Below are 27,631 nucleotides of genomic sequence, written 5' to 3' on the forward strand. Positions count from 1 at the left end.
GACAGGGAAAAACTCTGTCTCAAAAAAAAAAAAAAAAAAAGAACTAAGATTGGGCATGATGGCTTACTCCAGTAATTCCAGCACTTGGAGGATGACCTGAGGCCAGAAATTTGAGACCAGTTTGGGCAACACAGCAGGACCCCATCTCTATCAAAATAAAAATAAATAAAAATAAGAACTGGGAAAGTCCTTCTTTAGTACAAAAATGATAATCAAACTAATATTCATTTCCAAAGCATATATTACTTTTTTGTATGTGTGTGCTTTTGGTAGAGATAGCGTTTTGCCACGTTGCCCAGGCTGGTCTCAAACTCCTGAGTTCAAGTGATCTGCCCACCTTGGCTTCCCAAAGTGGTAAGATTACAGGCATAAGCCATTGCACCTGGCCTACTTTTATAAACAAACAGGAATGTTTTGTTTATAATAACCCACATTGGACCAAAATGTCTTATTGTAGTAAACCTACTAAGCTCCCCCTTTGCTTCCATCACTGTGCCTCTCTCAGTATTTTTCAGTTATTTCTCCTTTACTCTTTCTACCCTTTTGTTGGACCTAATTCAGAACTGAAGTTTTAATATACTCTCTCAAGCATATAAAATAAAAATTATGTTTCATATATAAAATAAAGTTTATACAAGGCTGTTGGTTTGGATTGAGTTTCTGCACTAGGTCCAGCAGTCCAAACCAAAATGGAATTACTCATGCTGACAGTTCATCTGATCTTCCAAGAAATCAGGAGAGAGAGAGGTAATAGGTAAATCTCCAAACAGGCCAATTTTAGCTGGCATAATAAAGAAGTCCCCTCTGCTTTAACCTTTACAAGGAGAGTAACTTTGAACCAACCCATGCTCTTTTGTTCTCTGTTTCTGCTTTCTTCAGCCCTTTACTGCCTAAAAGCCAACTTGTCTTCTCAGTTAATCGGAACACTCATTCTGTTTTTTAGAACAATGTGTTGCTCAAGTCTAGAATTGCAAATCAAAGCCAGTTAAAATCTTTAAACTAGCTGGGCACAGTGGCTCACACCTGTAATCCCAGCACTTTGGGAGGCCGAGGCAGGTGGATCACCTGAGGTCCGGAGTTCAAGACCAGCCTGACCAACATGGAGAAACCCCGTCTCTACTAAAAATACAAAATTAGCCAGGTGTGGTGGTGCATGCCTGTAATCCCATCTACTCTGGAGCCTGAGGCAGGAGAATGGCTTGAACCCGGGAGTTGGAGGTTCCTGTGAGCCGGGATCGCACCATTGCACTCCAGCCTGGGCAACAAGAGCGAAACTCCGTCTCAAAAAAAAAGAAAGAAAAAAAATTAAATTTGTTGTAATTTTGTATTTTGTCACGTTATCAATAGTAAAATGGTAGGAATCTAGAGCATGAAGACCATTATATCCTTACCTGGTCCTATTATGGAGATAAAGGAAATGAATCAGGGTATAGAAGTAGATAGTTTCATACCAATAAAATGTTGGTATCAATGTTCCAATAAAACAATATTTAACACTTGAATTATCCAGACAATGTTAAGTGTTATCATCAATAGAACTACTTTATTTATTATCAGCTCTGTGTTACTGTATTAACAAAATAATCCCACCTTTAAGAAAAAGTAAGTGATTGGGAGGCCGAGGCAGGAGGATTGTTTGAGACCAGGAATTCAAGACCAGTCTGGGCAATATAGCAAGCTATCATTTCTAAAAAAATTTTTTTAATTTTTAAAAAAGCAAGTGAGCAAGCAAAAGTTAATCTTCTTTGGAGAAAGGAAAGAGACCAACCTTTTCATGAGGCTGAGGGATTTGAAGGATTGCTAACTATTGGTAATTTTTTTAAGTACTGTACTGAGGTACATTACTGAGTTTGATTTTAGAATCTTCTTCAGTGAATGTGTTTGATATAGGCTAAACATTTGTACCCTGGTATCAGGCAAAATCACTTCTTTAATACTCCTTGCTGGTTGTTTTCTGGACTGGTCTTTCTTCTTGGAATGATCAGTTTTTTGGGACAAGTAGACAAAGTAGGTCTGCTTAGGCCTGGCAAAAGACCTTCCCATAATCCAGTCTGGCTCCCTGGAGTTCCACAGTGGGGTCTGTTTGTGCACTTATGACCCTTGGTAATGTCAAACGGAGGGCTAACTAATCTAGGGTAGGATTTGACTTTTCTTGATGCTAGCCTGATTTTGACTTAATTTTACTTCCGACTAACCCCAAGGGTAGGATTAGGATATTTGGGATACTAACATTGTGATTTGGCTGTCTATTATATAGCTTTATCTCTGTTGCTTCTCACCCCTACCCCTGCCATTTTAGGTAATTCCCAGGATTCAGAGTAACTTTTATTCTGCTTCTCCACTGTTCAATTTTTTTTTTTTTTTTTTTTTTTTTTTGAGATGGGGTCTCACCCTGTTGCCCAGGCTGGAGTGCAGTGGCACAATCTTGGCTCACTGCAACCTCCACCTTCTGGGTTCAAGTGATTCTCCTGCCTCAGCCTCTCCATTAGCTGGAATTTCAGGTGCACACCACCATGCCCGGCTAATTTTTGCATTTTTAGTAGAGACGGGGTTTCACCATATTGACCAGGCTGGTCTCGAACTCCTGACCTCAAGTGATCTGCCCACCTTGGTCTCCCAAAGTGCTGGGATTACAGGCATGAGCCACCATGCCTGGCCTCCACTATTCAAATTTTCTAAAATAATTTTTTTAAGTTGGGCTCTTGCTCTGTTGCCCAGATTGCAGTGCAGAGGCACAATCATGGCTCCCTGCAGCCTCGAACTCCTGGGTTCAAGCAGTCCACTCACTTCAGGCTCTCAAGTAGTTGAGATTACAGGCATGTACCATCACGCCGGGCTAAAATTTTAAAAGTATTTTTTGGCCGGGCACAGTGGCTCACGCCTGTAATCCCAGCACTTTGGGAGGCCGAGGAGGGCGGATCAAGAGGTCAGGAGTTCGAGACCATCCTGACCAACATGGTGAAACCCCATCTCCATTAAAAGTACAAATATTAGCCAGGAGTGGTGGCGGGCGCCTGTAGTCCCAGCTACTCAGGCGGCTGAGGGAGGATAATCGCTTGAACCTAGGTGGCGGAGGTTGCAGTGAGCTGAGATCGCGCCACTGCACTCTAGCCTTGGCGACAGAGCGAGACTAAGTCTCAAAAAAAAATTAAATTAAATTAATAAATGAAATTATTTTTCGTAGAGACAAGGTCTTGCTATGTTGCTTAGGCTGGTCTCAAATTCCTATCCTTAAGCAATCCTCCTGCCTTAGCCTTGGCTTCCCGAGTCTCTGAGATTATAGGCGTGATCACCATGCCTGGCTTAAAATAAACATATTAGTTTTATTAAAAATGAGGGTTTAAAAAAATAGACTAGAGTAAATTCTTATCTATCTAGAGCTAGTTTAGTTTACCTTTAAGTAGAAAGGAAACTCTTAAATACAATTCTTTAGTAAGGTGGCAAGAGCAATTTGAAAATTGAGTGAGAACAAAAAGTTTATGAGAAGGGTACCAAGATCTAGGAAAGGACCCTAGACAAAAGAGGGTTTATAGTCTGAACAGGGAGGAAGCAGATGAGACATAAATACTGCTGTGTACTCAAAAGTAGAGCCTGACAAAGCTAAAACACTTTCTAAATATTAACTTTTGATCCGATTCAGCAATCCCATGATAGACACATTAGTATAGCAAATGGTAAAGTGAGGCAAAAGATAAAATTATGTGTGCATGCCCAGAAAAAACATTCAAGCATAGTTAATCTCCTTCTGTGCCTCTCCACCCTTTCCTATAGCAGCATAAGCAGCCTGCAGGCGACTCTGTGTAGGTGTCTTTAGGGAAAGTAAATTGGTCACCAAGGCTCTGTAATAGCTATGAATGTGGAAGCTGATCCAAACTAATAGTTGACAAGTTAGAACCAATTCTAAGCTTGAAAAACAGTTTTAAAAAAAATCTCTCTTCTTGCACGGGATGAAAACTATATTTTAAAGGGTCATTCTGCTATGGTAGAATATTCGCATTAAGATAGTAGAAGGGGCCGGGTGTGGTGGCTCACGCCTGTAATCCCAACACTTTGGGAAGCTGAGGTGGGCAGATCACCTGAGGTTGGGAGTTTGAGACTAGCCTGACCAACATGGAGAAACCCCGTCTCTACTAAAATACAAAATTAGCTGGGTGTGGTAGCACATGCCTGTAATCCCAGCTACTTGGGAGACTGAGGCAGGAGAATAGCTTGAACCTGGGAGGCAGAGGTTATGGTGAGTCGAGATCACACCATTGCACTCCGGCCTGGGCAACAATAGTGAAACTCTGTCTCAAAAAANCTGATCCAAACTAATAGTTGACAAGTTAGAACCAATTCTAAGCTTGAAAAACAGTTTTAAAAAAAATCTCTCTTCTTGCACGGGATGAAAAACTATATTTTTAAAGGGTCATTCTGCTATGGTAGAATATTCGCATTAAGATAGTAGAAGGGGCCGGGTGTGGTGGCTCACGCCTGTAATCCCAACACTTTGGGAAGCTGAGGTGGGCAGATCACCTGAGGTTGGGAGTTTGAGACTAGCCTGACCAACATGGAGAAACCCCGTCTCTACTAAAAATACAAAATTAGCTGGGTGTGGTAGCACATGCCTGTAATCCCAGCTACTCGGGAGACTGAGGCAGGAGAATAGCTTGAACCTGGGAGGCAGAGGTTATGGTGAGTCGAGATCACACCATTGCACTCCCGCCTGGGCAACAATAGTGAAACTCTGTCTCAAAAAAAAAAAAAAAAAAAAAAAAAAAAGACACTAGAAGGCTAGTGTCCTGGAAATAAGTGCTGAGCTCTCTAGTTCTGGGACGTTGTTTATTAGGCCAGATGTTCTAGAAGAAAATGAGCAGTATAATAAAGTGTGATTTGATGGCTTTCCCTTTGTTGCCAGAAGTGAAGGGAAAGGAGTTATGGGAGAGTATGTCAAAGGCTTGTTTTTCCCTAGTAGGTGTGGAGTTTCCAGAAGAAACAAACAGATCTCCTCATTGCCTTTTATAAGCATAGAATTACAAAGTTAGAAACAGCCATGCAGGAGGCACAGCAGGCACTGGTCAGCCAGGACAAGTAAGTAACATATCAAATCACAAGAGAGCTTTTTTTTTTTTTTCTTTCTAAGAAGTGACAGTCCTTATTTCCTTGTGTTTGCTAAGCCTGGAAATTGCTCCATATGTATTTGTTTGTTTGGGAAAATCGGGTATAGAATTTTTGATCCCCTGAATCTCCATTTTTTTCTTTCTTCCCTCCAGAGGCTCTCCTCACTTTATAGTTTTCCTCTTCTATTTCCCGGTATCAAAAACTGTTTCCCAGGCCAGGTGCAGTGGCTTACACCTGTAATCCCAGCACTTTGGGTGGCCGAAGCAGGAGGATCACTTGAGGCCAGGAGAAGGCCAGCCTGGGCAACATAGCAAGACTCTAAAAACAAAATAAAAAAAAGTTTTTAAATAAAAAATTAGCCAGACATGGTGGTTCACACCTGTAGTCCCAGCTACTTGGGCTGAGGCTGGAGGATCCTTTGAGCCCAGGAGTCTGAGTTACAGTGAGCTATGATCACACCACTACACTCCAGCCTGGGTGAAAAAGTGAGACACTGTCTCAAAAACTAAAACAGAAAAAACCTCTGCTTCCTTGAGAAGTCAGATATAGCTGATTCACACTGATAACACTCCTTGTAGCCTCAATCTCCTGGGCTCAAGCGATCCTCCCACCTCAGCCTCCCAAGTAGCTGGGACTACAAGTGCACGCCACCATGCCTGGCTAATTTTTGTATTTTTTTGTTGTTGTTGTCAAGAGGAGTCTCTCCATATTGTCCAAGCTGGTCTGGAATCCTTTTTTCTCTTCTTTTAAAGTTTATTATTATTATTTTATTATTTTTTTATGGAATGCTTCAAGCATTTACATGTTAACTTTCTTTGGGGGCCATGTTAATCTTCTCTGTATTGTTCCAATTTTAGTGTATGTGCTGCCAAAGCAACCACAAGATGGAATCCTTGATAAAAATTTTTAGACATCAGCAGGCGAGGGGTGTGTGTGTGTGGGGAGAGGAAATGGAATTCTTTGCAAATTCCCCTGAAATCATACCAAGTAATTGCTTATTTTGTCCACCTAATTGTTCTCATTATCAAAACCCTGCCATTGTCTCCTTGAATCACCAAATTCCTGATAGAAATAGCTTGTATAGCTGCAAGCATTTCTCAATAAGTATTAACTAAATGTTAATAGTTATAATAATAAAAAAATCAGGTTTTTAATCCCTGATTTGCTGCAGCTGATTGGTTCCATCTTTTGCCTAGAGAATTGTCAGTCTTAAGGAAGGAGAATGGAGAACTGAAGAAATTTCTGGCCATTCTAAAGGTGAGTGAAATAGATTTTCCTTATTATTATTTTCTCTGTTACTTTTCTCATCTATCTAGCTGATTATATAGAATAGTGTTTCCTAATCTTTTTCTCATCATGGCACACACAGAAATTGATATTTGTACAATAAGCACACTATAGTAAATGGATGAGGTCTCAGCAGACCTTGGGGGACTGAAAGGATCAACTTATAGCACACTTGTAACCCATTCCTGAACATCAGTGAGTCATGACCTACCAGTTGGAAAGTTCTCTTATAGAAGAGACAGCTGTTGCAACTTAAAAATTTCTCTTCGAGAAACTCAAGGCACCTCAGGACCCTTCCTCTGCATCACACTCTACTTCCTAAATAGTTTTTCTTCCTAAGAATATTCTGTGTATTTATATAATTTTCCTATTGATCCCACTCCTGTAATTATTCTAGCACATTGTAGTGTGTCATTTTCCTTTCTCTCCCCAGAGACTCCATATTTCCCCACTTACGTTAGTCTATGGGATTCCCTATGCACTCTTACAAAGAACTAAAATTTTATCCCCTCAAAGCTAATAATATCCTAAGGAAATACTGCTGCTACTTTTCCTCTTACTGGGAATCTTAGCAACCATGACTAAGGGGCACTGAGCTTAGTTAGCTAGCAAGTAAGATTGAAGATCTGTTGATTAGGATCCTCAGTTGTAGTCTTCTTCACTCCTGGTTTTTTCACCTATAGGAATCTCCAAGTCGGTACCAAGGAAGCAGGTCAGTTTTATCAGCTTCCATACTAACCCAACCCCCTGAAAATTCCTGTTCTTTCTTGACTCCTGGCTGTGTGAACTCAGAGAGAGAAAATGGTTAATGCATTTGGCTTTCACTTCTGCAAGAAAGAGTTATTGAAAGTGCCGAAGTAAAATCTTAATTGTAATGCTCACCCTTGACTGTCATCTTATGAAATCCTACCGTTTGAAATGCTGGTTCCCCGGTGCCATAAAGAAATAGCATTTGAACATAAATTTAATTTACTCAGCAAGGACATTTTTACTTCCTGCAGAAAGGGTACACTCGCCAGCAGTTTTGCCACGAGATTACGCTGAACAAAGGAGACAGGGTCATTTATAACCTGACGCATCTACCTTACTGCTGTGTCCGGTTTCCATTGGCTGGAATGGGACCTCACATTCTGTATGTGTTCCGATTGGCTAACAACTTAGAACTTTTTAAAAGAGGCAAAGGTAGAGGAGAACCAAGGAAGGAGGAAGTAACTTGTGGAATGCTGAGAAAGGTAAAAACACCTTCAAATAAGGAAGGAACAGGCTATAACCTAACGCTTGTTTGGACCAATGTAAGCATGCCAGGGCAAATATTTAGGCTAAGTTGTGGGAGCTAAGAACATAAAGTACATTGATTTCTTTATTACGGCTAGCAGATATTTAAGAATGTTAGTACAGGTCTTTAAATAAATTTTGCTTTTAAGAGAAGTTACTGTTTATTCCTAATTAGACAAAGAGGAAAGCCTTTAAAGAGGAAACTCTACTTTTTACACTACTCATCCTTCAAAATTCAACTCAGTCATTTCCTCTGTGAAGACTGCATTAGGTGGAATTAGATGGTCTATTCATTCATTGAGTAAATATTAAGTGCCTACTATTTATCAGGTACTATGTTACGGGCTGGATATATGCTACCAGTCCTTTCTAATTAGTGATATATATGTTCTACCAACTCTTAAACATATTTTTAGTATCGGCCGGGCATGGTGGCTCATGCCTGTAATTCCAGCACTTTGGGAGGCCGAGGCAGGCGGATCATGAAGTCAGGAGATTGAAACCATCCTGGCTAACATGGTGAAACCCTGTCTCTACTAAAAATACAAAAACAAAATTAGCCGGGCGTGGTGGCGGACACCTGTAGTCCCAGCTGCTCAGGAGGCTGAGACGGGAGAATGGTGTGAACCTGGGAGGCAGAGCTTGCAGTGAGCGGAGATCGCCCACTGCACTCCAGTCTGGGTGACAGAGCAAGACGCTGTCTCAAAACAAACAATTGAAAAAAAAAACTATATATATATGTGTGTATATATATATTTATATATATTTTAATATCAGCCCTGCACCATGGATTAAAAAGACACGGCCCTACATTCATAGAAGTTACAGTCTAGTGTTGTTTTGTCCTTCTGTTCTTCTGATAAGCCCATTACAACACTTAAACACTGCTCTGATTTTTTTTTTTTAATCTCTCCCACTAGCCTGTAAGCCTCTCAGTTATTCTAGGTATTTTTGTAATCTCTGGATCTAGGAAATATAGACCCAAATATATGCTCGTTGGATGGCATCCTTCTTTCTGGTTATTTTGGGTTTAGTTCTTTTTCTAGTTGATGAGACTTTTTCTAGTAGATGAGACAATGGAGGGATGTATGAATGGGTGGATAGATGTATGGTTGAGAGTACTTGATAAGGCACTGAGGAGGGAAGAAAGGTGTAATTTAAAGCTTCTATTATAGGCAACACAGAGGTGGAGAAAGCTCCAATTAGGGAGTTGGAAAGCAACAGGTTTTATGTGGAAACTTTGCTTCCATATTTCAGGATGCTACCTATGATACATGAGAGTAAGCAGTTTGTGCTCAGAGAGGAAGCTATTATTTCTATAAACAGTGATCTGATTGATCCTCTAAAGTTGCACTTAACCTCTGCCCAGAGAGATTAGAGCCACCTCTTTTTTTTTCCTTGCAGGTCAACCACACCTCGACCAGTGGGCATTACTTCCCCATCGCAGTCAGGTGGAGAATATTTTTCCCCTAAATATCTGTGTGAGATGAATATCCTTTCCTTATGTAGAAGATGGTTTCCTCTCAGAGACAATAATGTGATCTTCCTAACTACTTTATGTATAATATGAAAACATTATACCACCAGATAACCACGCACAACAAATTGGCCAGGCAAGGCAGGTGCACGATTGATGGCAACTTTTTATTCTGTAGTTTATTCTCTTTCAGTTACCCCACGACCCAGTTTCCAGCATAGCAGTCAAGTGGTCAGGTAAGCCTACGCAGCAACATTAAAACTGTTGGCAAAAGTTGGAAGATAAAAGAAATATCTAGTTGTAGCTCAGATTGGGACTGATGAAATTTTAGGTCTATGTAGAAGTTTAAAGCTAGGGTTTGTTTTTTTTCCCATGCCAAACTCTATTCAGCTTTATTAAAGATACTATCCATAAACGATCATGGTATTTCAGGCAGGACATGGGCAGACAATCATTAACAGTATACAACAACTTTCAAACTCCCTTCTTCAATGGACTACCAAAAATCAGAAAGCCACTATAAATCCCAATGAAATCTTCATCTCATGCTCTGAACAGGGAAAGTTTAGAGTGAGGGTTGACGTTTCACATTTAGCATATTGTTGAACAACTTTTCACAAGCCAACCCTGACTTTCAGGAAGTGAAATGAAAATGGCAGAATTTATCTGAAGATCCACAATCTAGAAATGTAAACACTGCTCTTTTGACAGATGCTATCTCAGTGGCAACACTGGAAAGTCCAGATTGCCTGACAAACTGATAATCAATGACTGGGGGTCAGGTCCCAACAGATGTCTGGGCTTAAGGGAGTTAAGTCTATGCTGAAAGATGGAAAGGGAGAAGCGGACATAAAAACGAATTTGTTTTTTAATACCACAAGACTTTTGTGCTAAGGTGGCCATGTGTGTCAAAGTCAGGGAATCCCTCCTTCTGGGAGCCAAGAGGAAGTCTCTCAGAACTAGAAGGGGAAAGTGTTTTCCTCACATCAGTCCAGCTTCAGAGACTTTCTATTAGTGGCATATGCCTCTTCCCCAAAAAACAACAAGTGTTCTGTGTTTTAACAACATATAAAGCTAGGTTTTTTGAGGCTGGGCACAGTAGCTCACGCTTGTAATCCTAGCACTTTGGGAGGCCAAGGCGAGTGGATCACTTGAGGTCAAGAGTTCGAGACCAACCTGGTCAACATGGTGAAACCCAGTCTCTACTAAAAATACAAAAGTTAGCCAGGCATGGTGGTGCATGCCTGTAGTCCTAGCTACTTGGGAGGCTGAGGCATGAGAATCACTTGAACCCAGGATGTGGAGGTTGCAGTGAGCTAAGCTTATGCCATTATGCTCCAGCCTGGGCAACAAGGCGAGACTCTGTCTGAAAAACACAAAAACAAAAAAACAACAACAATAACAAGTAAAACTAGGTTTTTGCCTTTTTTTTCTTTTGTTTCACCTTATACAGTCGGTCCTCCTCAGCGGAATCTATTCCTTATAGAGAGGCTGGCTTTGGTAGCTTGGGACAAGTAAGTAATGTTCACCTTATCTTTCAGATTGAAGTTTCTAACGCTAAATGAAAGCAAAGGTTTATCGAGAACTTAAAAATTTATATTGGTTTTGGCATAAATTATCTGATGTCTTACTGGACCCTATTTTCTTCTGGCAATGGACACCTGATGTTAGAAACTGACAGAGAATAAATAGGGGTGGAAATAGTGAAAGTGTTTAAGGACTGAATCAACAATGTCCATAGTGTTCATTTTGGAAGGAGTGAAGTATGGATCTTTCTTAGACTAGTATGCCCACTGTAGTAGAACAATATATGCTTGAATGTGTAGCTATAGATAAATAGGGAATAGGGAAGCCAGATAACTGAGATATATTTATTAATTGATGCTTATTATTTGTCTATCAGGGAGGCAGAGGTCTGCAGGGACGGAGAACTCCCAGAGACTCTTATAATGGTGAGGTGGGGGGGCAAGGGTGTCAGAAATCAACCTACTCTATGCAGAGATCTGCAGATTTCTGGTTTTCTATGCATAATATAATGCCATTTCACTTGTTTTTTTCCAGACAGCGATTCCATGTATCCATACATGTATTACAAATGTTTCAAATAATGATGTTTTTGTTTTCCAACTAATAAGGGGAAAATAAAGATTTGAGTGATAGAAAGTCATTGAAAACCTCTGGTTAGGAGATGGAGGGTAACTTTCCAGTAAAATTGACTTGGATTTTTTTGAATTGCCACAAGATGGCATTATAAGCTAAGTATAAAAAGAAGGTTCAGAAGATGCCGATTGTTGGCCTGAAGGGTAGGTATCTGGCTTCTTTGCTGTGTTTTAAACATAAAAATATTCCAGTGAAGGAATATTTTGGGTCTGCTTACTTAATTTCTTACCTAAAACCCCTTAAAATTATTACTGTTACCATTTTCAAAGGCATTAACCAGTACCTAAAGAATACGTATCAGAGAGGACTTTCACAAGAAATAATTTGAAATTCCCAAATATCTTTTTTTTTTTAATTCTCCAAATAGTCTCCCACTAAATCTCCCACATTTGAAATCTTCCACTCCTTTGAAAAACATAGATGTTCTAGACAATTTATTTCTCTTAGGTTAGTAACAACAATGTTCTCTTTTTTATTCTTAATTTTAGTAATTTGAGTCTTTTCCTCTTTTTTTTTGGTCAATCATTTCAAAGAATTCGTTTTGTTGAGAGTCTGTATTATTTTCTCTATTTTCTGTTTTATTTACTTCTGGTTTAGTTAGTTTCCTTCCCTCTCGTTATTTTGGATTTAGTTCTTTTTCTAGTTTCTTAAGGTGGAAGGTTCGATTATTGATCTGAGATCTCTTTTACTGTTGATGTTTCCAGTCATAAATTTCACTGTAGCACTGCTTTCACTGCATCCTGTAACATTTGGCATGCTGTGTTTTGTTTTCATTCATTCCAAAGTTTGTTTGTTTGTTTTTTGAGATGGAGTCTCACTCTGTCACCCAGACTGGAGTGCAGTGGCGCCTTCTCAGCTCACTGACACCTCCACCTCCTGGGTTCAGCCTCCCAAGTAGCTGGGACTACAAGCTCACGCCAGCACACTTGGCTAATTTTTGTATTTTTAGTAGAGACGGGGTTTCACCATGTTGATCAGGCTGGTCTCCAACTCCTCACTTCAGGTGATCTGCCCACCTCAGCCTCCCAAAGTGCTGGGATTACAGGCATGAGCCACCATGCCCGATCCCATTCCAAAGTATTTTTTAATGTCCCTCGTGATTTTTGTTTTTTGGACCCATTGGTTGTTTATCAATGTGTTGTTTAATATCTACATATATGTGAAGTTCCCAAATTTCCTCCTGTTATAGATTTTGACTTTCAGTAATTTAAATCCTTTTAAATTTATGACGTAACATGTGGTCTATCCTGGAGAATGCTCCATGTGTATGTGGAAAGAATGTATATTCTACTATTTTTGGGTGGTGTATTCTATAGAGTCTGCTAGGTTTAGTTAGTATATCGTGTTGCTCAATTAGTACGCTTCTGTTTCCTTTCCTTGCTGATCCAGTCCAGTTGTTCTGTCCATTATTGAAAGTGGGGTATTAAAGTCAACAACTATTATTGTGGTTTTTGGTTTTTTGTTTTCTTGTTTTTTTGAGACAGAGTCTCGCTCTGTTGCTGATGCTGGAGTGTAGTGGCACAATTGTGGCTCACTGCAGCCTCCGCCTCCCAGGCTCAAGCAATAGTCCCACTTCAGCTAGAACTGAGTAGCTAGAACAAAAGGCATGTGCCACCACACCTGGCTAGATTTTTTATTTCAATTTTCATGTCTTTGTAGAGATGAGGTCTGCCTGTTCTGCTCTGGCTGGTCTCAAATTCCTGGGCTCAAGCGATACTCCTGCCTCAGCTCCCAAAGTGCTGGGATTATAGGCATGAGCAACCATGCCAGTCCTTATTATTGTCAAATTGTCTTATTTTCTCTTCAATTCTCAATTTTTGCTTAATGTATTTTAGGACTGTATTGTTAGATGCATATATAAATGTTTATCTTCTTGATAATTGGACCCCTTTATCATTATTTAATGCCTTTGTCTCTTGTAACAATTTTTTTTTTTTTTTTTTTTTTTTTTTTTGAGACAGAGTCTCAACTCTCCTCTTGGCTGGAGTGCAGTGGCAAAATCTTGGCTCACTGCAACCTCCTCCTCCCAGCTTCAAGCAATTCTCGTGCCTCAGACTATTGAGTAGCTGGGATTACAGGCATGTGCCACCACGCCTGGCTAATTTTTGTATTTTTAGTAGAGATGAGGTTTCACCATGTTGGCTAGGCTGGTCTCGAACTCCTGGCCTCTAGTGATCTGCCCGCTTTGGCCTCCCAAAGTGCTGGGATTACAGTCATGAGCCACGATGCCCGGCCCAACAATTTTGTCTTAAAGTCTATTTTGTCTGATATTAGTATAGCCACTCTTTTGTTCACTGTTTTTTGCATGGAATATATTTTTTCAACCTATATGCATCTTTGAATCCAAAGTGAGTCTCTTGTAGACTGTGTATGGTTGGACTTGTTTTTTCTTTCATCTGTTCTGCCAGTTTCTGCCTTTTAATTCATTTACATTTAATGTAATTACAGATAAGGAAGGACTGACTTCTGCATTTTGTTATTTGTTTTCTATATGTCATGCTTTTTGATTAGCCTTTTGTTTGTCCCAGCTGATATTTATCTCCTTAGGCAGCCAAACAAGTGCTTCTAATTGTTTTCAACAGACTGGAGAAAGGTTTTTCTGCACTTGGTAAGCTCTGAGCTCCAAGTCCTGGTGAACTTGAGCTCCAAATCCTGGTGCAGTCAAATAAAGACAACCTTGAAAGTGGGGTCTTCCAGGGAACCACTAGACAGGTCAAATAATAACAATTCTCTGGGAATGAGTCCTTCAAAAAGCTCCAACCCTGTTCCATCCCCTCTAGTGACTGCCAGACTGTTGGTTTTCACCATGAGTGTGCCCTGTTGGTTTTCAAGGCTACCATGGAGCCAGAGAAGGAGAAATGGCAATAAAGCAAGTTAAAATGCCACAAACCTTGCTGTTTTTACTAACATTCTGCTATTTTTCTTGAATAAACATTCTCCAGATTACTACAAGTCCTTTGTTAATTCCCAGATTTCTGAAGAAGTTGATTCTGACCATTATGCCAATTTTCTCCTTGCTTTTATGGAGGAGGAAATTTTTGGAGGTCTTTGCTCTGCCGTTTTTGTTGATGTCACTCGTAACTAATTTTTGTCTTTACCCATTCTTTCTGGTGATTTCCATCTTAGAGGGGAAGCCAAGGCACAGATACATTAGAGCACATGAAGGCAGTGAGGGATCTCAGTCCACAGACTCATGAAAGGGAGAGGAGAGCACCTATAAGAGATACTGCTATGTGATTTGTGAGCTTTTTCACTTGGCATTAGCCCCCAACCCTAACGTATATACTAAAAATCTTTTATCTCCATTTCCTTTGCCCTGGCCCCAAGTATACCTGAATCTCTTCTTCAGTTCATGGATGATCTCACGGGCTTATTTTTATGCTTTCCAGAAACCCCTTCACCAGCTTCAACTCACAGCCTATCTTACAGGTGAGTAACACTGTGCTTCCTTTTTCTTGGGATGTGTTCATACTTAAACTCTGCCAGCAGGCTTGGTGCAGTGGCTCACGCCTGTAATCCCAGCACTTTGGGAGGCCAAGGAGGGTGGATCACGTGAGGTCAGGAGTTCGAGACCAGCATGGCCAACATGGCGAAACCCTGTCTCTACTAAAAGTACAAAAATTAGCTGGGAGTGGTGGCAAATGCCTGTAATCCCAGCTACTCAGGAGGCTGAGGCAGGAGAATTGCTGAATCCGGGAGGTGGAGGTTGCAGTGAGCTGAGATAGTATCACTGCCCTGCAGCCTGGGTGACAGAGTGAGACCATGTCTCAAAAAAACAAACAAAAAAAACAAAACTCTGCCAGCAGTCCTAGGGTTACTTCTCCACTGGCTTGTACCACTGAAGTTTATAATGTGCCTTATAAGCAAAAAGGAAGTTGGATAGCACTGTGTTTAATATACATCCAAATTACTGTATTTTGGCCAGGTAGTGGCTCCCACCTGTAATTCCAGCACTTAGGGAGCCCAAGGTGGGAGGATTGTTTAAGCCCAGGTGTTGGAGACCAGCCTGAGCAACAAAGTGAGACCTAATTACCCGGGCTTAGTGGGTGTATGCTGGTGGTCCCCACTACTTGGGAGTCTAAGACGGGAGGATTGCTTGAGTTTAGGAAGTCAAGGCTGCAGTGAGCCATGATCATACTACTGCACTCCAACCTGGGTAACAGAGTCAGACCCTGTCTCCAAAAACAAAAAAATTATCCTCAGTTGCAAGCAGGGGATTTTTTTCCTCTCTGGCCTAACTGTATAGGCTCTTCCATTACATATGCTTTTTATTTTTACTTTTACCTTTCCTTTTCTCTGCTGATGCTTTTATTTCCTTTCCTTAGACCTTCATCTGCCTCCTCTGGACAGGGGATTTTTTCTTTCAGACCATCCCCAAATGGGCATTCAGGCCACACAAGAGTCCTCACCCCTAACAATTTTGGTAAGTTAAATAACATTTCTAAAGGAATGGAGCTTCAACTATAGACACATATACTAAACTGAAGATTTTCAAGATGACAAGATGTTGAAGTTTGCCCCGCAAAGAGCATTGTCTGTAGTTGGCTCCTTAATATTCTTTAAGAGCCATCCCATTTTCTTCAGAGTGAAGGGAAACTCTGGGTTTTGCCTGATTAGCACTCATCCTGTCATCAGTCAAGTCCTACTGTTTAGCCAGAAGGTTGGCCTATAGGATTAAACTGGCTTCTCAAAAGTCCCTATATTGAAAATGCTGGGCACTTAGTTCTGAGGATTATAAGGCCAATATCCATTCTTTTCCGCATCTTTTTCAGTAAAGGTGGTACCACCAGTCCTCTTGTTAAGAGGCTGCCATCTTCCATAGCTCACCTAAATCTTTATATTGCCTATCTTTCCACTCATAGTTAAATCTCAGACCTCTGCCAGTACCTGGTCCTCACAGGAAAAGAACAGACTTTATAACCCATTTCTTAAATTAATAATTGTGTTTCCCTTCTGAGTAGTGTTCCTTTAAGAACTACCTCGTTACCCTGACCCACAAGTAACACCGCTGAGAAACTGCCCAAGGAAGTCATCTTTCACTGTTCCATTCTATCCTTCAGCTCAGAGGGAGAGCAGAACCACACTAGAGAGTCTTCCTAGTTTCCAGCTTCCAGTCCTGCAGGTGAGACCTGGCTAGTCTAACTTGTCTGTGCATAAAATCTCACATGGTTAGGCCTGCACACTAAATGCCTCGGGGTAGTGGAATATAACCAGTGAAGAACGACATGGGTTTCAACTCTGGTAACTGTATATTCACAACCTTCCAGAATGGTCTCAAATCCAGATTTTATCCTACTGTTAGATTAGCTTCCTGGTTTGGGGTTTTAAAATGAAGTCACATGGTAGTGAGAGGCTTTAAACTGAGAGGTCTTGGCCAGGGTGAAATAAGTGTGGACACACTGCCATTTTCAGTAGTTCCACAATAAAGTGTTTTCTATGAAATGTATCTTTTGGGTAGAGGTACTACTTGAACTAGGAAAAACCACATTTACTTCTCCAGAGACAGCTAGAGTAATATTTTATAAATTTATGGGACTATGATTCTGATTCCAGTAACAAAAGGAAAAGGGCATGGTAACAAGGAGAGGTTTGTAAAGAGTTCTGTTAAATGAAAAGTCACCGGGGGCGGTGGCTCACGCCAATAATCTCAGCACTTTGGGAGGCCGAGGCGGGTGGATAACCTGAGGTCAGGAGTTAGAGACCAGCCTGACCAATATGGTAAAACCCCATCTCTACTGAAAATACAAAAATTAGCTGGGTGCGGTGGCAGGCACCTGTAATCTCAGCTACACGAGAGGCTGAGACAGGAGAACTGCTTGAACCTGGGGGGCGGAGGTTGCAGTGAGCTGAGATCATGCCACTGCACTCCAGTGCCTGGGTAAACAGAGCGAGACTCCATCTCAAAAAAAAAAAAAAAAAAAAAAACACACAAAAAAAAAGTCTGTCTTCCTTTTTTTTTTTTAAATGCTGTATTTGAGCAGGGTATTTAGCCCTTTTTCACTCAAGGCTCCTGTCCCCAGGGACAGTTCCTTCATACTAAGGTAGGTATATATTTTGCTCCCATATTCCAAGATGCCCTTTATTTTCATCAGTAAGAAATTAGGGTCTCAGCCTTAAGAGGCAACACTGGGGAAATAACAGTCCTCCCTAAGATCCTCACAAATGGAGGGATTAACCTACAGATGAAAAAATACTTAAAAGCTCAATAAACTGTCTACAAATATTTGGCCCCTTAATTGGATCTTGACTGAAACAAGCTGTAAGAAAAAAAAAAAAAATTCATGAGACAGTTTAACAAAATTATCTATTGGACATTTGATATTAAATAATTGTTAATATTGGAGAGTTTTTGGTATGATATTGTAGTTATGTTTTTAAAAATAGCCATTCTCTTTTATACATACATACTAAAGTATTTATGGATGAAAAGTCAAATGATGTCTGGGGTTTGCATCCCTAATTTAGTAGGGAGGGACAGTGGGAGAGTAGAAATAAAAGATTGGCCATGAATTATTTGTTAAAGATGGACAAGGGGCACATGAGTTCATTATAGTATTCTATATATTGTTTGAAAATGTGAAAAAATTTTAAAGTTATTGAAGGAAATGCCACCTCCTCAGAGGCCTAAGAACTCTGCCTCCCTGGTAGTCATCTCTGGGTGTGGTAATCATATGTCCCAGATTTTCCAAAATAGTTTAATTTTCAAATATTCATCCTTATTTTTATCACCATAGCCACTGAAATGTTCCAGAGACTGTCACACTAGATGTAGCAAATCCTAGTTTGGAAAAGTTAGTTATCATGCAATGAAGAAAATTATGGGGAAGCAAAAGCAGTGGTGTCTGTCTTGATAAGCTTCATACAATGGGTTCAGAGAGACTTTCTTGCCCTTTTTGTTGTTATAAACACCCACATCTACCTTTTTGTCCTCTGCTGCAGACTCTCTACCAACAACAGAGGCAGATGGGATTACCCAGTGGGAGAGAAGCATGGACCACTTCCAGATAGATCATCTTCAAGGTCTGATCTATACATACTGCTGAAGGATGGACTGTAACTTCCAGTACTCATTGGGCTGATGGTCCCGGAAAATTTATCCCTGCATTGTTTCCTAGTTTTACTCTGTACTTTATGCTCCCACCATCTTTACCCTATTCACCCTTATCACCTCCCAGGACAGTGGTCAGGTCTTACAAAAGGCTAGTGCTTCAGGAAGATGTTTATATCTCTTCCAGAAGACCTTGGTAGCTCCCCTCATTTCCTACAATTTGAAACAAAGGTCATAAAAATAATTATTGGCATCATGCTTGGTTGGGAGTTAGGAATGGGGATTGTGATGGATCATATACTCATCACTGTTTCATTTCTGGATTTCATTTTTAGCTATGGATATACTGTCACATTGCCAATGTTAACAAGTAACATCTCTGTTCTTTGTCCTTATTGTACTTTTTCTATTTGCCTATTGTTTCCTCTATGCTTAGTTACTATTAAATGCTAATTTTCTTTTCTATTGAAAACAACTGTTGGAGACACTGATTTTCAGTTTAGTATATAGATAGTAAAATTAAGATGACACCCTTTTATTGCTACAATTCTATCACTATTACAAGTTCTAGAATGGTGGAATGGGCAAACAACACTACCACTGAGATCAAACATGTATTCTACTTTGGGTACTAAAAGGCAGAAATGAGGAATTAAATAGGTTAGCCACTCACAAGTTGGCCTTAAGCAAAAATACTGGGAAAACAGAAAATAGCAGGCATCTGCCAGAAATAAATTAGCTCTTGGGAATGAACTTGTATCTGAACTAGGATCCCCATACCCTTTCTGGTACTCTGAATTTATTTTAAAGGCATTTCTAGACACCTTCTCTTTTAGGCAAGAGCCCATCCTGTAGCAAATGGGGTTACCTCCAAGATTGTATCTCTGTTACTCCTGAAGCCTCAGAAATTTCAGTCATTATCATTTGATGGCTGAGAAACAACCTGGCTGGTGACAGATGCTGAACTACTTCCTTTTAAAGTTTTTATTCTTCTTTTAATTTACCTCAATAAGTCTTGCCCCTCCAAACAATAAATTAAAAGTATGCTGAGTTAGAATGTTAATGGATTTGGTTCCATTAATCCCTAAACCATAGGAGTGGCAAAGTGGATGAGAGAGAAACAATTTTATTTTTGGCCTTTTATTATTATTCTAGCATTTTAGGGCTTCCACTCTTTTATTTTTAGATGGTTAACTCATTGATGATAACTATTTGCCATATAGCTGATCCCAACTGATGAAAACCATTCTAAAACATCAATAATTAGTTCACTTAAAGACGACAGTCCCTCTGTCCCTAAGACAGATCCTATAAAGAGAGGGAAAAGTCTCTTTTCCGAAACAAATTGACAGCAAAAGATGAAAATTAGTCTCTGTCAAGTTGGACAGGAGGTAGTTATCAGGTTTGTAAAACCAAACCTGGAACCTACCTCCACTGCCCTTCAACAAGGGGAAACTATTCCCTCTCTTTCACCCCTTTGTAACACAGTTCTACTTTTTAAAACGACATCTTTCCTAATTACCACCTCCAATAAATATCCATTCTAAATTATTCTCCACCCAATTATTAAAGTTTTTCACAAGCTCGGTGGGGGAAGATTTACCCTGAGACAAACAGTGAACAGAGTGAGGATTTTGGAAAGACAGAAAAAGCTACAAAGCAAAGTGGTCCCAGCATAAGAACTGAAAATAGCCGGGCGCGGTGGCTCACGCCTGTAATCCCAGCACTTTGGGAGACTGAGGCGGGCAGATCACGAGGTCAGGAGATCGAGACCATCCTAGCTAACACGGGGAAACCCCATCTCTACTAAAAATATTTAAAAATTAGCCGGGTATGGTGGTGGGCGCCTGTAGTCCCAGCTATTCGGGAGGCTGAGGCAGGAGAATGGCAGAAACCCGGGAGGCAGAGCTTGCAGTGAGCCGAGATCGCGTCACTGCACTCCAGCCTGGGTGACAGAGCAAGACTCCATCTCAAAAAAAAAAAACAAAACAAAACCGAAAATATTCTGCCACCTGTGATTTAGTCATGAAGCAGGTGAAATAGTCAAGTTGGTATGAGGAAAAGGAAATATTAATATTTGTGATGAGATTGGGACTTGTTGAGAATCTTGGTTGTCTAGGAAATGATCAGTTATTAAGAAAAAAATTAAGAGTCAGTTACATCATGCACAGACTTGTGCTCAGAAAAGGGGTGCAGGATAGCCTTATATTCCAGGTAAGATAGTGGGATTGGGGATACACTGGAATCATCAATCAAATCAGAATCCTTTACTCCTCCTTTCCAATCCTCCTGGAGAGGTGGAGCCAATGTCTGGCCTCTCTATAGTACACTAAGGGAAAAGAACAGCAGACATGAGGAGAGCAGGAGCAGTTTCCCAGCCCATGGTTTCCCCAGATCCTTAGCACTCTCTACACTAAGGTTAGAGCTCTGGATTTCTGCTGATCCAATCCCAGCCTTACTTAGTGCCCTATGGTCATTCTCCCTGGTCCACCCTCACTATATTCCCCTGCCACCCACCCTGAAGAACACAAAGCTTTTTAGTTCTCTGCCACAAGGTAATTTTAAAAATGTGGTTTCTTTGTTTAAACAGTTACTAAGTTGGTTCATCTTTTAATAACAGACCTCCCCTCCCCCAGCTCCCCACTCAGTCTTGTATGATCACATCATCATCATCATCATCATCTTCCTCCTCCTCCTCTTCTTCCTCATCACCTTCTAGCAATTCTTCCTCCTCCTCTTCCTCTTCTTCATCTAGACAAACTACCACCTCAGCTGGCTGAGGTAATCGAGAGTCAAACCAATCCAGTACCTGCTGGGTGCTAAGCCTTGATGCCTGACTCAATTGAGGGATATCAGTTTCCCGTAGCTGTTGGTGGGCTGCCCAGTACCTCTCCAAGGGTTGTATATCCGGTGGGGGTGGAGGGATCGGCAGAGGTGGTGTCTCAGCCCTTTCATTCAAGGAGCGGGTTGATGGTGGTGGTGTAGGAATTGCTAGGTCTTGGAAACTAGGGGCACCAGGTACTGCGTTGTCCCGAAACCATTTTAGTTGCCCATGCTTCAAGGCATAACGTGTGTCACCAAACCACTGAATGATCTCAGGCCGAGGTAAACCAGTGATCTGTTCTAACTTTTGGTAATCCTCACGCCGTGCCCATTGGCACTGTAAAAAAAAGGATTTGAGGATAGCCAGCTGCTCTTTGGTTTTGCGCTTGGTCTTTCGCTGGCGTTGCATATCTGGGGAAAGGTACTCTGTGGGGCCAACCCTACCTGGTACTGAATTATGCCGTAGCCCTTGGGGCCAGGCTGGTTCCAGATGTGGGGGTAATGCCTGTTCACTGGGTGACACTGACTGTGGGATACAGCCTAATGGCTGGAGGGGTTTAGAGGTGGCAGTAGCTCCATTAGCCAGTACCTGGAAAGAAGAAGAGGTAGAGGAAGAAGAGGGAGTAACACTAGATGCTGACTCCTCCTTACAACTACTGGCAATTAATGTAATTGGTGGGGGTTTATCCCGAGCTTGTGGTGGGGGGACGGTTGTGGAGTGGTTCCAGGAAGCAGTACCTATGCCATGTGACTGGTTGGGACCCCTGCCTGCCTGCTCCTTTGAGAAGCCACTGCTTTGACGATGTTGCCAAAAATCTGATTGGTGGGGGAATGCTCCACTGCCAGGTGTCATCAGGGACTCCTTTAATTTCTGGTGACTCTGTGGCAGTGGTGGCATCTGAGAGGACTCCTCAGGCTCTACCTTCAATCCTTTCGTCTGGGTGGGCTTGGTAAGAGATGGAGGACCTATTCCAATACCAACTTGTTCTGGAGCTGGCATTGGAGGAGGAGGCACCTCCTCTGGGGGCCGTCCTGCATGATGAGTAAAAGAGAGAAGGGATTTGAAATGGAGTTGGTCCCGACGGTAGACTACTCGGGCTCGAGTCTCTTCTATTTCTTCAGATGACCAGCTAATACCACAGCGGAGGCGCTGGGCCATAAACCAAGTCTTGACTTTCTCCATCTGCAACCCATAACGTAGGCAGAGAAGGGCAATGTCTGCTAGGCTGGGATAGGGAAAGTAGCTGAAGGTTTTTAGCAGGTGTTCATTGCTGTCTAGCTCACTGGTCTGGGCTGCTTGGGTCCACACAAGCTGTAGCTCCTCAGAGATTGGAGGCAGGCAGATGAGCCCCGCTGGTGAACTACTGAGACCGCTGGCCTCTTTATTAGGAGGCATGGTGCTTTCTGATTTGTGCCCTTCAGAGATAGCTGTAATAAGAAAAGAAACACCTCAATTACTGGGTCTCCTCTTCTGACACATTGCTCAATTTCTACCAAACTAACTGCTGGACACCAAAACAATTTTCTATTTGTATCATGTTGTATTGCTTTTTAAGTGCTTCAACAGTTTCTTATTTAATTTTCATAAACAAGTCATCAGACCCTGCTTTAATTCCCATTTTCTGTGGACTAAAGTCCATAGATGTTAAATTACTCCAAGTCACATGACTGGTGAGTGTTGTTCCAAGAAAAAAATCTGTTTTTAAAGCCACCCATGGTGGCTCATACCTATAATCCCAGCACTTCGGGAGGCCTAGGTGGGAGGGATTGCTTGAGCCGAGGGGTTTGAGACCAGCCTGGGCAACACGGTGAGACTACAAAAAATTAAAAAATCAGCTGGGCATGGTGGTTCGTGCCTGTAGTCCCAACAACTTGGGAGGCTGAGGCAGGAAGACTGCTTGAGCCTGGGAGGTCGAGGCTGCAGTAAGCTATGCTTGCACCACTGCACTCCAGCCTGGGTGATAGAGTGAGACCCTATCTAAAACAAACAAAAAAAGGCCGGGTATGGTGGCTCATGCCTGTAATCCTAGCACTTTGGGAGACCAAGGCGGGAGGATCACAAGGTCAGGAGATCGAGACCATCCTGCCCAACATGGTGAAACCCCGTCTCTACTAAAAATACAAAAATTAGCTGGGCATGGTGGTGAGCGCCTGTAATCCCAGCTACTCAGGAGGCTGAGGCAGGAGAATCATCTGAATCCAGGAGGCGGAGGTTGCAGTGAGCCAAGATCAGTGCCATTGCACTCCAGCCTGGGTCACAGGGCAAGACTCCGTCTCAAAAAAAAAAAAAAAAAAATCTGTCTTTAGAGGTTAAGAAGGAAAACTGATCCTGATATAGCTTTTTTTAGTGTGTGTGTGTGTGTGTGTGTGTGTGTGTGTGTGTGTGTGTGTGTTTGAGACTGAGTCTCACTCTGTTGCCAGGCTGGAGTGCAGTGGCACTATCTTGGCTCACTGCAACCTCCACTCCCGGGTTTAAGCAATTCTCTGCCTCAGCATTCCGAGTAGCTGGGATTACATGTGCCCACCACCACGCCTGGCTACTTTTTGTATTTTTAGTAGAGACGGGGTTTCACCATCTTGGCCAGGCTGGTCTTGAACTCCTAACCTCGTGATCCACCTGCCTCTGGCCTCCCAAAGTGCTGGGATTACAGGCATGAGTCACCACAGCCAGCTGGTAGGTTTTTTTTTGTTTTTTTTGTTTTTTAAAGAGAATATTGCTCTGTCACCCAGGCCACCCAGGCTGGAGTGCAGTGGCACCATCATAGCTCTGATACAGCCTTCATCTTTCCTATTCAAACCCACTTCTAGAAGCTGTCCACCAACTCTCACCTTCTAAATTCATGGAACAAGAATCACACAGTGAAGACTCAACCACAAAAACAAGAGGAGCAATAATTTCAACTTGTTTGTGTGTGTGTGTGCATTTTTTTATTTTTTCAAGAGACAGGGTCTCACTCTGTTGCATAGGCTGGAGTGCGGTGGCATGATCTGGCTCATTGCAGCTTTGAACTCTTAGGCTCAAGCAATCCTCCCACCTCAGCCTCCCAAGTAGCTAGGACTACAGGTATATGCAGCCATATCTGGCTAATTTTAAAATTTTTTGTAGACAGGGTCTCACTATGTTGCCTAGGCTGGTCTCAAACTCCTAGCCTCAAGTGATCCTCCCACCTCAGCCTCCCAAAGTGCTGAGATTACTGGAGTGAGCCACTGCACCTGGCCCTGAGAACTGTTTTTTTGGTTTGGTTTTGTTTTGTTTTTTTGAGCAGGGTCTCGCTCTGTTGCTTAGACTGGAGTGCAGTGACATGATCTTGGCTCACTGCAGCCTCTGCCTCCTGGGTTCAAGTGATTCTTGTGCCTCAACCTCCCGAGTAGGTGGGACTACAGGCGTGCGCCACCATGCCCTGCTACATTTTGTATTTTTAGTAGAGACGAGGTTTCACCATGTTAACCAGGCTGGTCTCGAACTCCTGACCTCAAGTGACCCACTGGCCTCAGCCTCCCAAAGTGCTGGGATTGCAGGCCTGAGCCACGGCGCTTGGCCAGAAATGTTAATAACTTTTTTTTTTTTTTTTTGAGACAGAGTCTTTTGTCACCCAGGCTGGTGTGCAGTGGTGCAATCTTGGCTCATTGCAACCTCCACCTCCCAGGTTCAAGCAATTCTCCTGCCTCAGCCTCCCAAGTAGCTGGAATTACAAGCATGCACCATGATGCCCAGCTAATTTTTGTATTTTTAGTAGAGATGAGGTTTCACTATTGTTATAAATAAGGTTTCGGTGCCACAAAAGAAATAGCAATCGAATATACAATTTTTGTTTTTTTTCTTCTCAGCAGGGCAATTTACTTCTATAGAAGGGTGTGCCCTCACAGATGGAGTAATGGTGAGCACACACCTGGACAAGGGAGGAGAAGGGGTTCTTATCCCTGACACACGTGGCGCCTGCTGCTGTCATTCCCCTATTGGCTAGGGTTAGACCGCACAGACTAAACTAATTTCGATTGGCTAATTTAAAGAGAGTGACCGGGTGAGTGGTTTGGATATGGCAGAGCAGGAAATCGGAATGAGTCAGGGTGGAGAATGAGTCAGGGTGGAGAATGAGTCAGGGTGGAGCAGGTAATCGGAATGAGTCAGGGTGGAGCAGGTAATCACAATGAGTCAGGATGGAGCAGGTAATCGGAATGAGTCAGGGTGGAGCAGGTAATCGAAATGAGTTAGGGTGGAGCAGGCAATCAGAATGGGTCAGGGTGGAACAGGTGATTGAAAAAGGTTGCTTTACAAGGAAGTTAAGTTTAAAAGTAGAAGGCAAAGAATTGAACATACTGACATATTGATTCTTTGAAGAGAAATTTAGAACTCCTATCTAATGCTCTGTTGGCCAGGCTGGTCTCGAACTCCTGACCTCAGGTGATTCACCTGCCTCGGCCTCCTAAAGTGGTGGGATTACAGGCAAGAGCTACTGCGCCCGGCCACTATTTTTTTTTTTTTTTTTTGAGACAGAGTCTTGCTCTGTCACCCAGGCTGGAATGCAGTGGCCGGATCTCAGCTCACTGCAAGCTCCGCCTCCCGGGTTTACACCATTCTCCTGCCTCAGCCTCCCGAGTAGGTGGGACTACAGGCGCCTGCCACCTCACCCAGCTAGTTTTTTGTATTTTTTTTAGTAGAGACAGGGGTTTCACCGTGTTAGCCAGGATGGTCTCGATCTCCTGACCTCATGATCCGCCCGTCTTGGCCTCCCAAAGTGCTGGGATTACAGGCTTCAGCCACCGCGCCCGGCCTACTATTTTTTTTTTTAGAGACAAGGTCTTGTTGTTACCCAGGCTGGTGTGCTATGCATAGGTGCAATGATAATGCACTACAGCCTCGAATTCCTGGGATCAAGTGACCTTCCTGCCTCAGCCTCCTGAGTAGTTGGAACTACAGGTGCACACCATTGTCCCTGGCTTGTTACTAACTCTTTGGCTGCTAACAACTTATAATTATATTTAGAATGTGGAGCAATAGATTGGGAATACAACTGATGAATATCTGGAAGGTAGGACAGCACTGTCCTCTGCCCAGCCCCCCTTTTTTCTTTCCCTTCTTGGTGGTGGAGTGTTGGGGGAAGGTGATTGACAGTACCTTTAAGCTCTAAGCCCAAATCTCATAGCTTTATTTTTTCCATCTCTTGGTTGGATGAGAGATATGGGTCAGAGATCTGGGATAAATGAGGCTCACTCCCCTACCCCTTTATATCATGTGAAAATGCAGAGGGGAACGTTTCCTCCTCCAAGTCAGCCTTGGAACAAAGGTTATCCCCTCCCCCAGCCTTTGTCTCTTCCAACAGCTCAGCTTCTCCCCAGGGAGCCCAGAGAGCTCCCTCAGTCACTAACAGCCCCCTCTACACAGGGCAGAAGGTCTCCTGTGCTTATCTTTTCAGCCCAGCTTTCTCCTCAAGACCAGGTGGATAGGCTCATTATAAATTGTAAGCAGCTCCTGCAAGCTACCCAGCAGCACACTGCTCCCAGGGTTATGGGTATGGGGACTGCAGGCATAGCCCTTGACTGTGCTTCTTTCCTGAAATAACTGCTCAGTTATTTCCCAGAATATTCTGTTGACAATTTTTAACTCAGCTTCCTGTGTGGGCACTAGAGACCCTTTAACACATCCATCACCCTTTACTCTTAGGGGAATCCCATCTGTTTTTATTTTATTTTATTTGGAGGCGGAGTCTTGCTCTGTCACCAGGCTGGAATGCAGTGGCTTGATCTCGACTCACTGCAACCTCTGCCTCCCGGGTTCAAGTGATTCTCCTGCCTCAGCCTCCTGAGTAGCTGGGACTACAGGCACGTGCCACCACGCCCAGCTAATTTTTTGTATTTTAGTAGAGACAGGGTTTCACCATGTTGGCCAGGATGGTCTCGATCTCCTGACCTCGTGATCTGCCTGCCTCAGCCTCCCAAAGTGCTGGGATTTCAGGCATGAAACACTGGGCCCAGCCTTCCATCTGTGTTTTTAAGTATTACTCCTGATCTGCTAAAGATAGGACAGGATTCCTATGTAAATGCTACATGATGAATTGCAAAAATAAACCTCAAGTCCATAAATTTAGAGCAATGTGGCACCAAGGATGGTACACCATGATTTTTAAAATTCAGAAACATTTTAATACGTGTCACCATTTCCTTTTAACAAGCAAATCTAACCAACTGAGGCCATGCAGACCCTGAAAGCAATATTGCTTGAAGAGCCCCTTAAGAGGGTCAATGGTTTGGGAGGCCGAGGCGGGTAGATCACGAGGTCAGGAGATCGAGACCATCCTGGCTAACCCGGTGAAACCCCATCTCTACTAAAAAAAAAAAATACAAAAAAAACTAGCCGGGCGAGGTGGCGGGCGCCTGTAGTCCCAGCTGCTCCGGAGGCTGAGGCAGGAGAATGGCGTGCACCCGGGAAGCGGAGCTTGCAGTGAGGTGAGATCTGGCCACTG

The 27,631-nt window shown here is 42.4% G+C and overlaps 2 protein-coding genes across 5 annotated transcripts in view; one reads left to right on the top strand and one right to left on the bottom strand.

Annotated features, from left to right (window-relative positions):
* The window catches only part of RNF212B (ring finger protein 212B), a 56,619-nt gene that overhangs the window by 21,400 nt on the left and 7,588 nt on the right, over positions 1-27,631 (top strand). Inside the window, exons 5-15 of one of the 2 annotated variants that reach the window (XM_017864211.1) lie at positions 4,955-5,070; positions 6,297-6,357; positions 7,071-7,099; positions 9,067-9,113; positions 9,333-9,375; positions 10,593-10,653; positions 11,043-11,091; positions 14,689-14,728; positions 15,625-15,722; positions 16,360-16,421; positions 18,239-18,319. In XM_017864211.1, the coding sequence (XP_017719700.1) occupies positions 4,955-5,070; positions 6,297-6,357; positions 7,071-7,099; positions 9,067-9,113; positions 9,333-9,375; positions 10,593-10,653; positions 11,043-11,091; positions 14,689-14,728; positions 15,625-15,722; positions 16,360-16,421; positions 18,239-18,307 (675 nt within the window). In that variant the 3' untranslated portion in view covers positions 18,308-18,319. Of the gene's footprint in view, positions 1-4,954; positions 5,071-6,296; positions 6,358-7,070; positions 7,100-9,066; positions 9,114-9,332; positions 9,376-10,592; positions 10,654-11,042; positions 11,092-14,688; positions 14,729-15,624; positions 15,723-16,359; positions 16,422-18,238; positions 19,668-27,631 lie in introns of those variants that run through there. The other variant, XM_017864210.1, reaches the window with a different exon arrangement.
* Positions 19,458-27,631, bottom strand: part of HOMEZ (homeobox and leucine zipper encoding) — a 32,913-nt gene continuing 24,739 nt past the window's right edge. For 2 of the 3 annotated variants that reach the window (XM_017864208.1, XM_017864209.1), the window contains exon 2: positions 19,458-22,598. In XM_017864208.1, the coding sequence (XP_017719697.1) occupies positions 20,992-22,598 (1,607 nt within the window). In that variant the 3' untranslated portion in view covers positions 19,458-20,991. The remainder of the gene's footprint in view (positions 22,599-27,631) is intronic. The other variant, XM_017864207.1, reaches the window with a different exon arrangement.

The sequence above is a fragment of the Rhinopithecus bieti genome, unplaced genomic scaffold (assembly GCF_001698545.2).
Source record: "Rhinopithecus bieti isolate Rb0 unplaced genomic scaffold, ASM169854v2 scaffold_74680, whole genome shotgun sequence".
Lineage (NCBI taxonomy): Eukaryota > Metazoa > Chordata > Mammalia > Primates > Cercopithecidae > Rhinopithecus > Rhinopithecus bieti.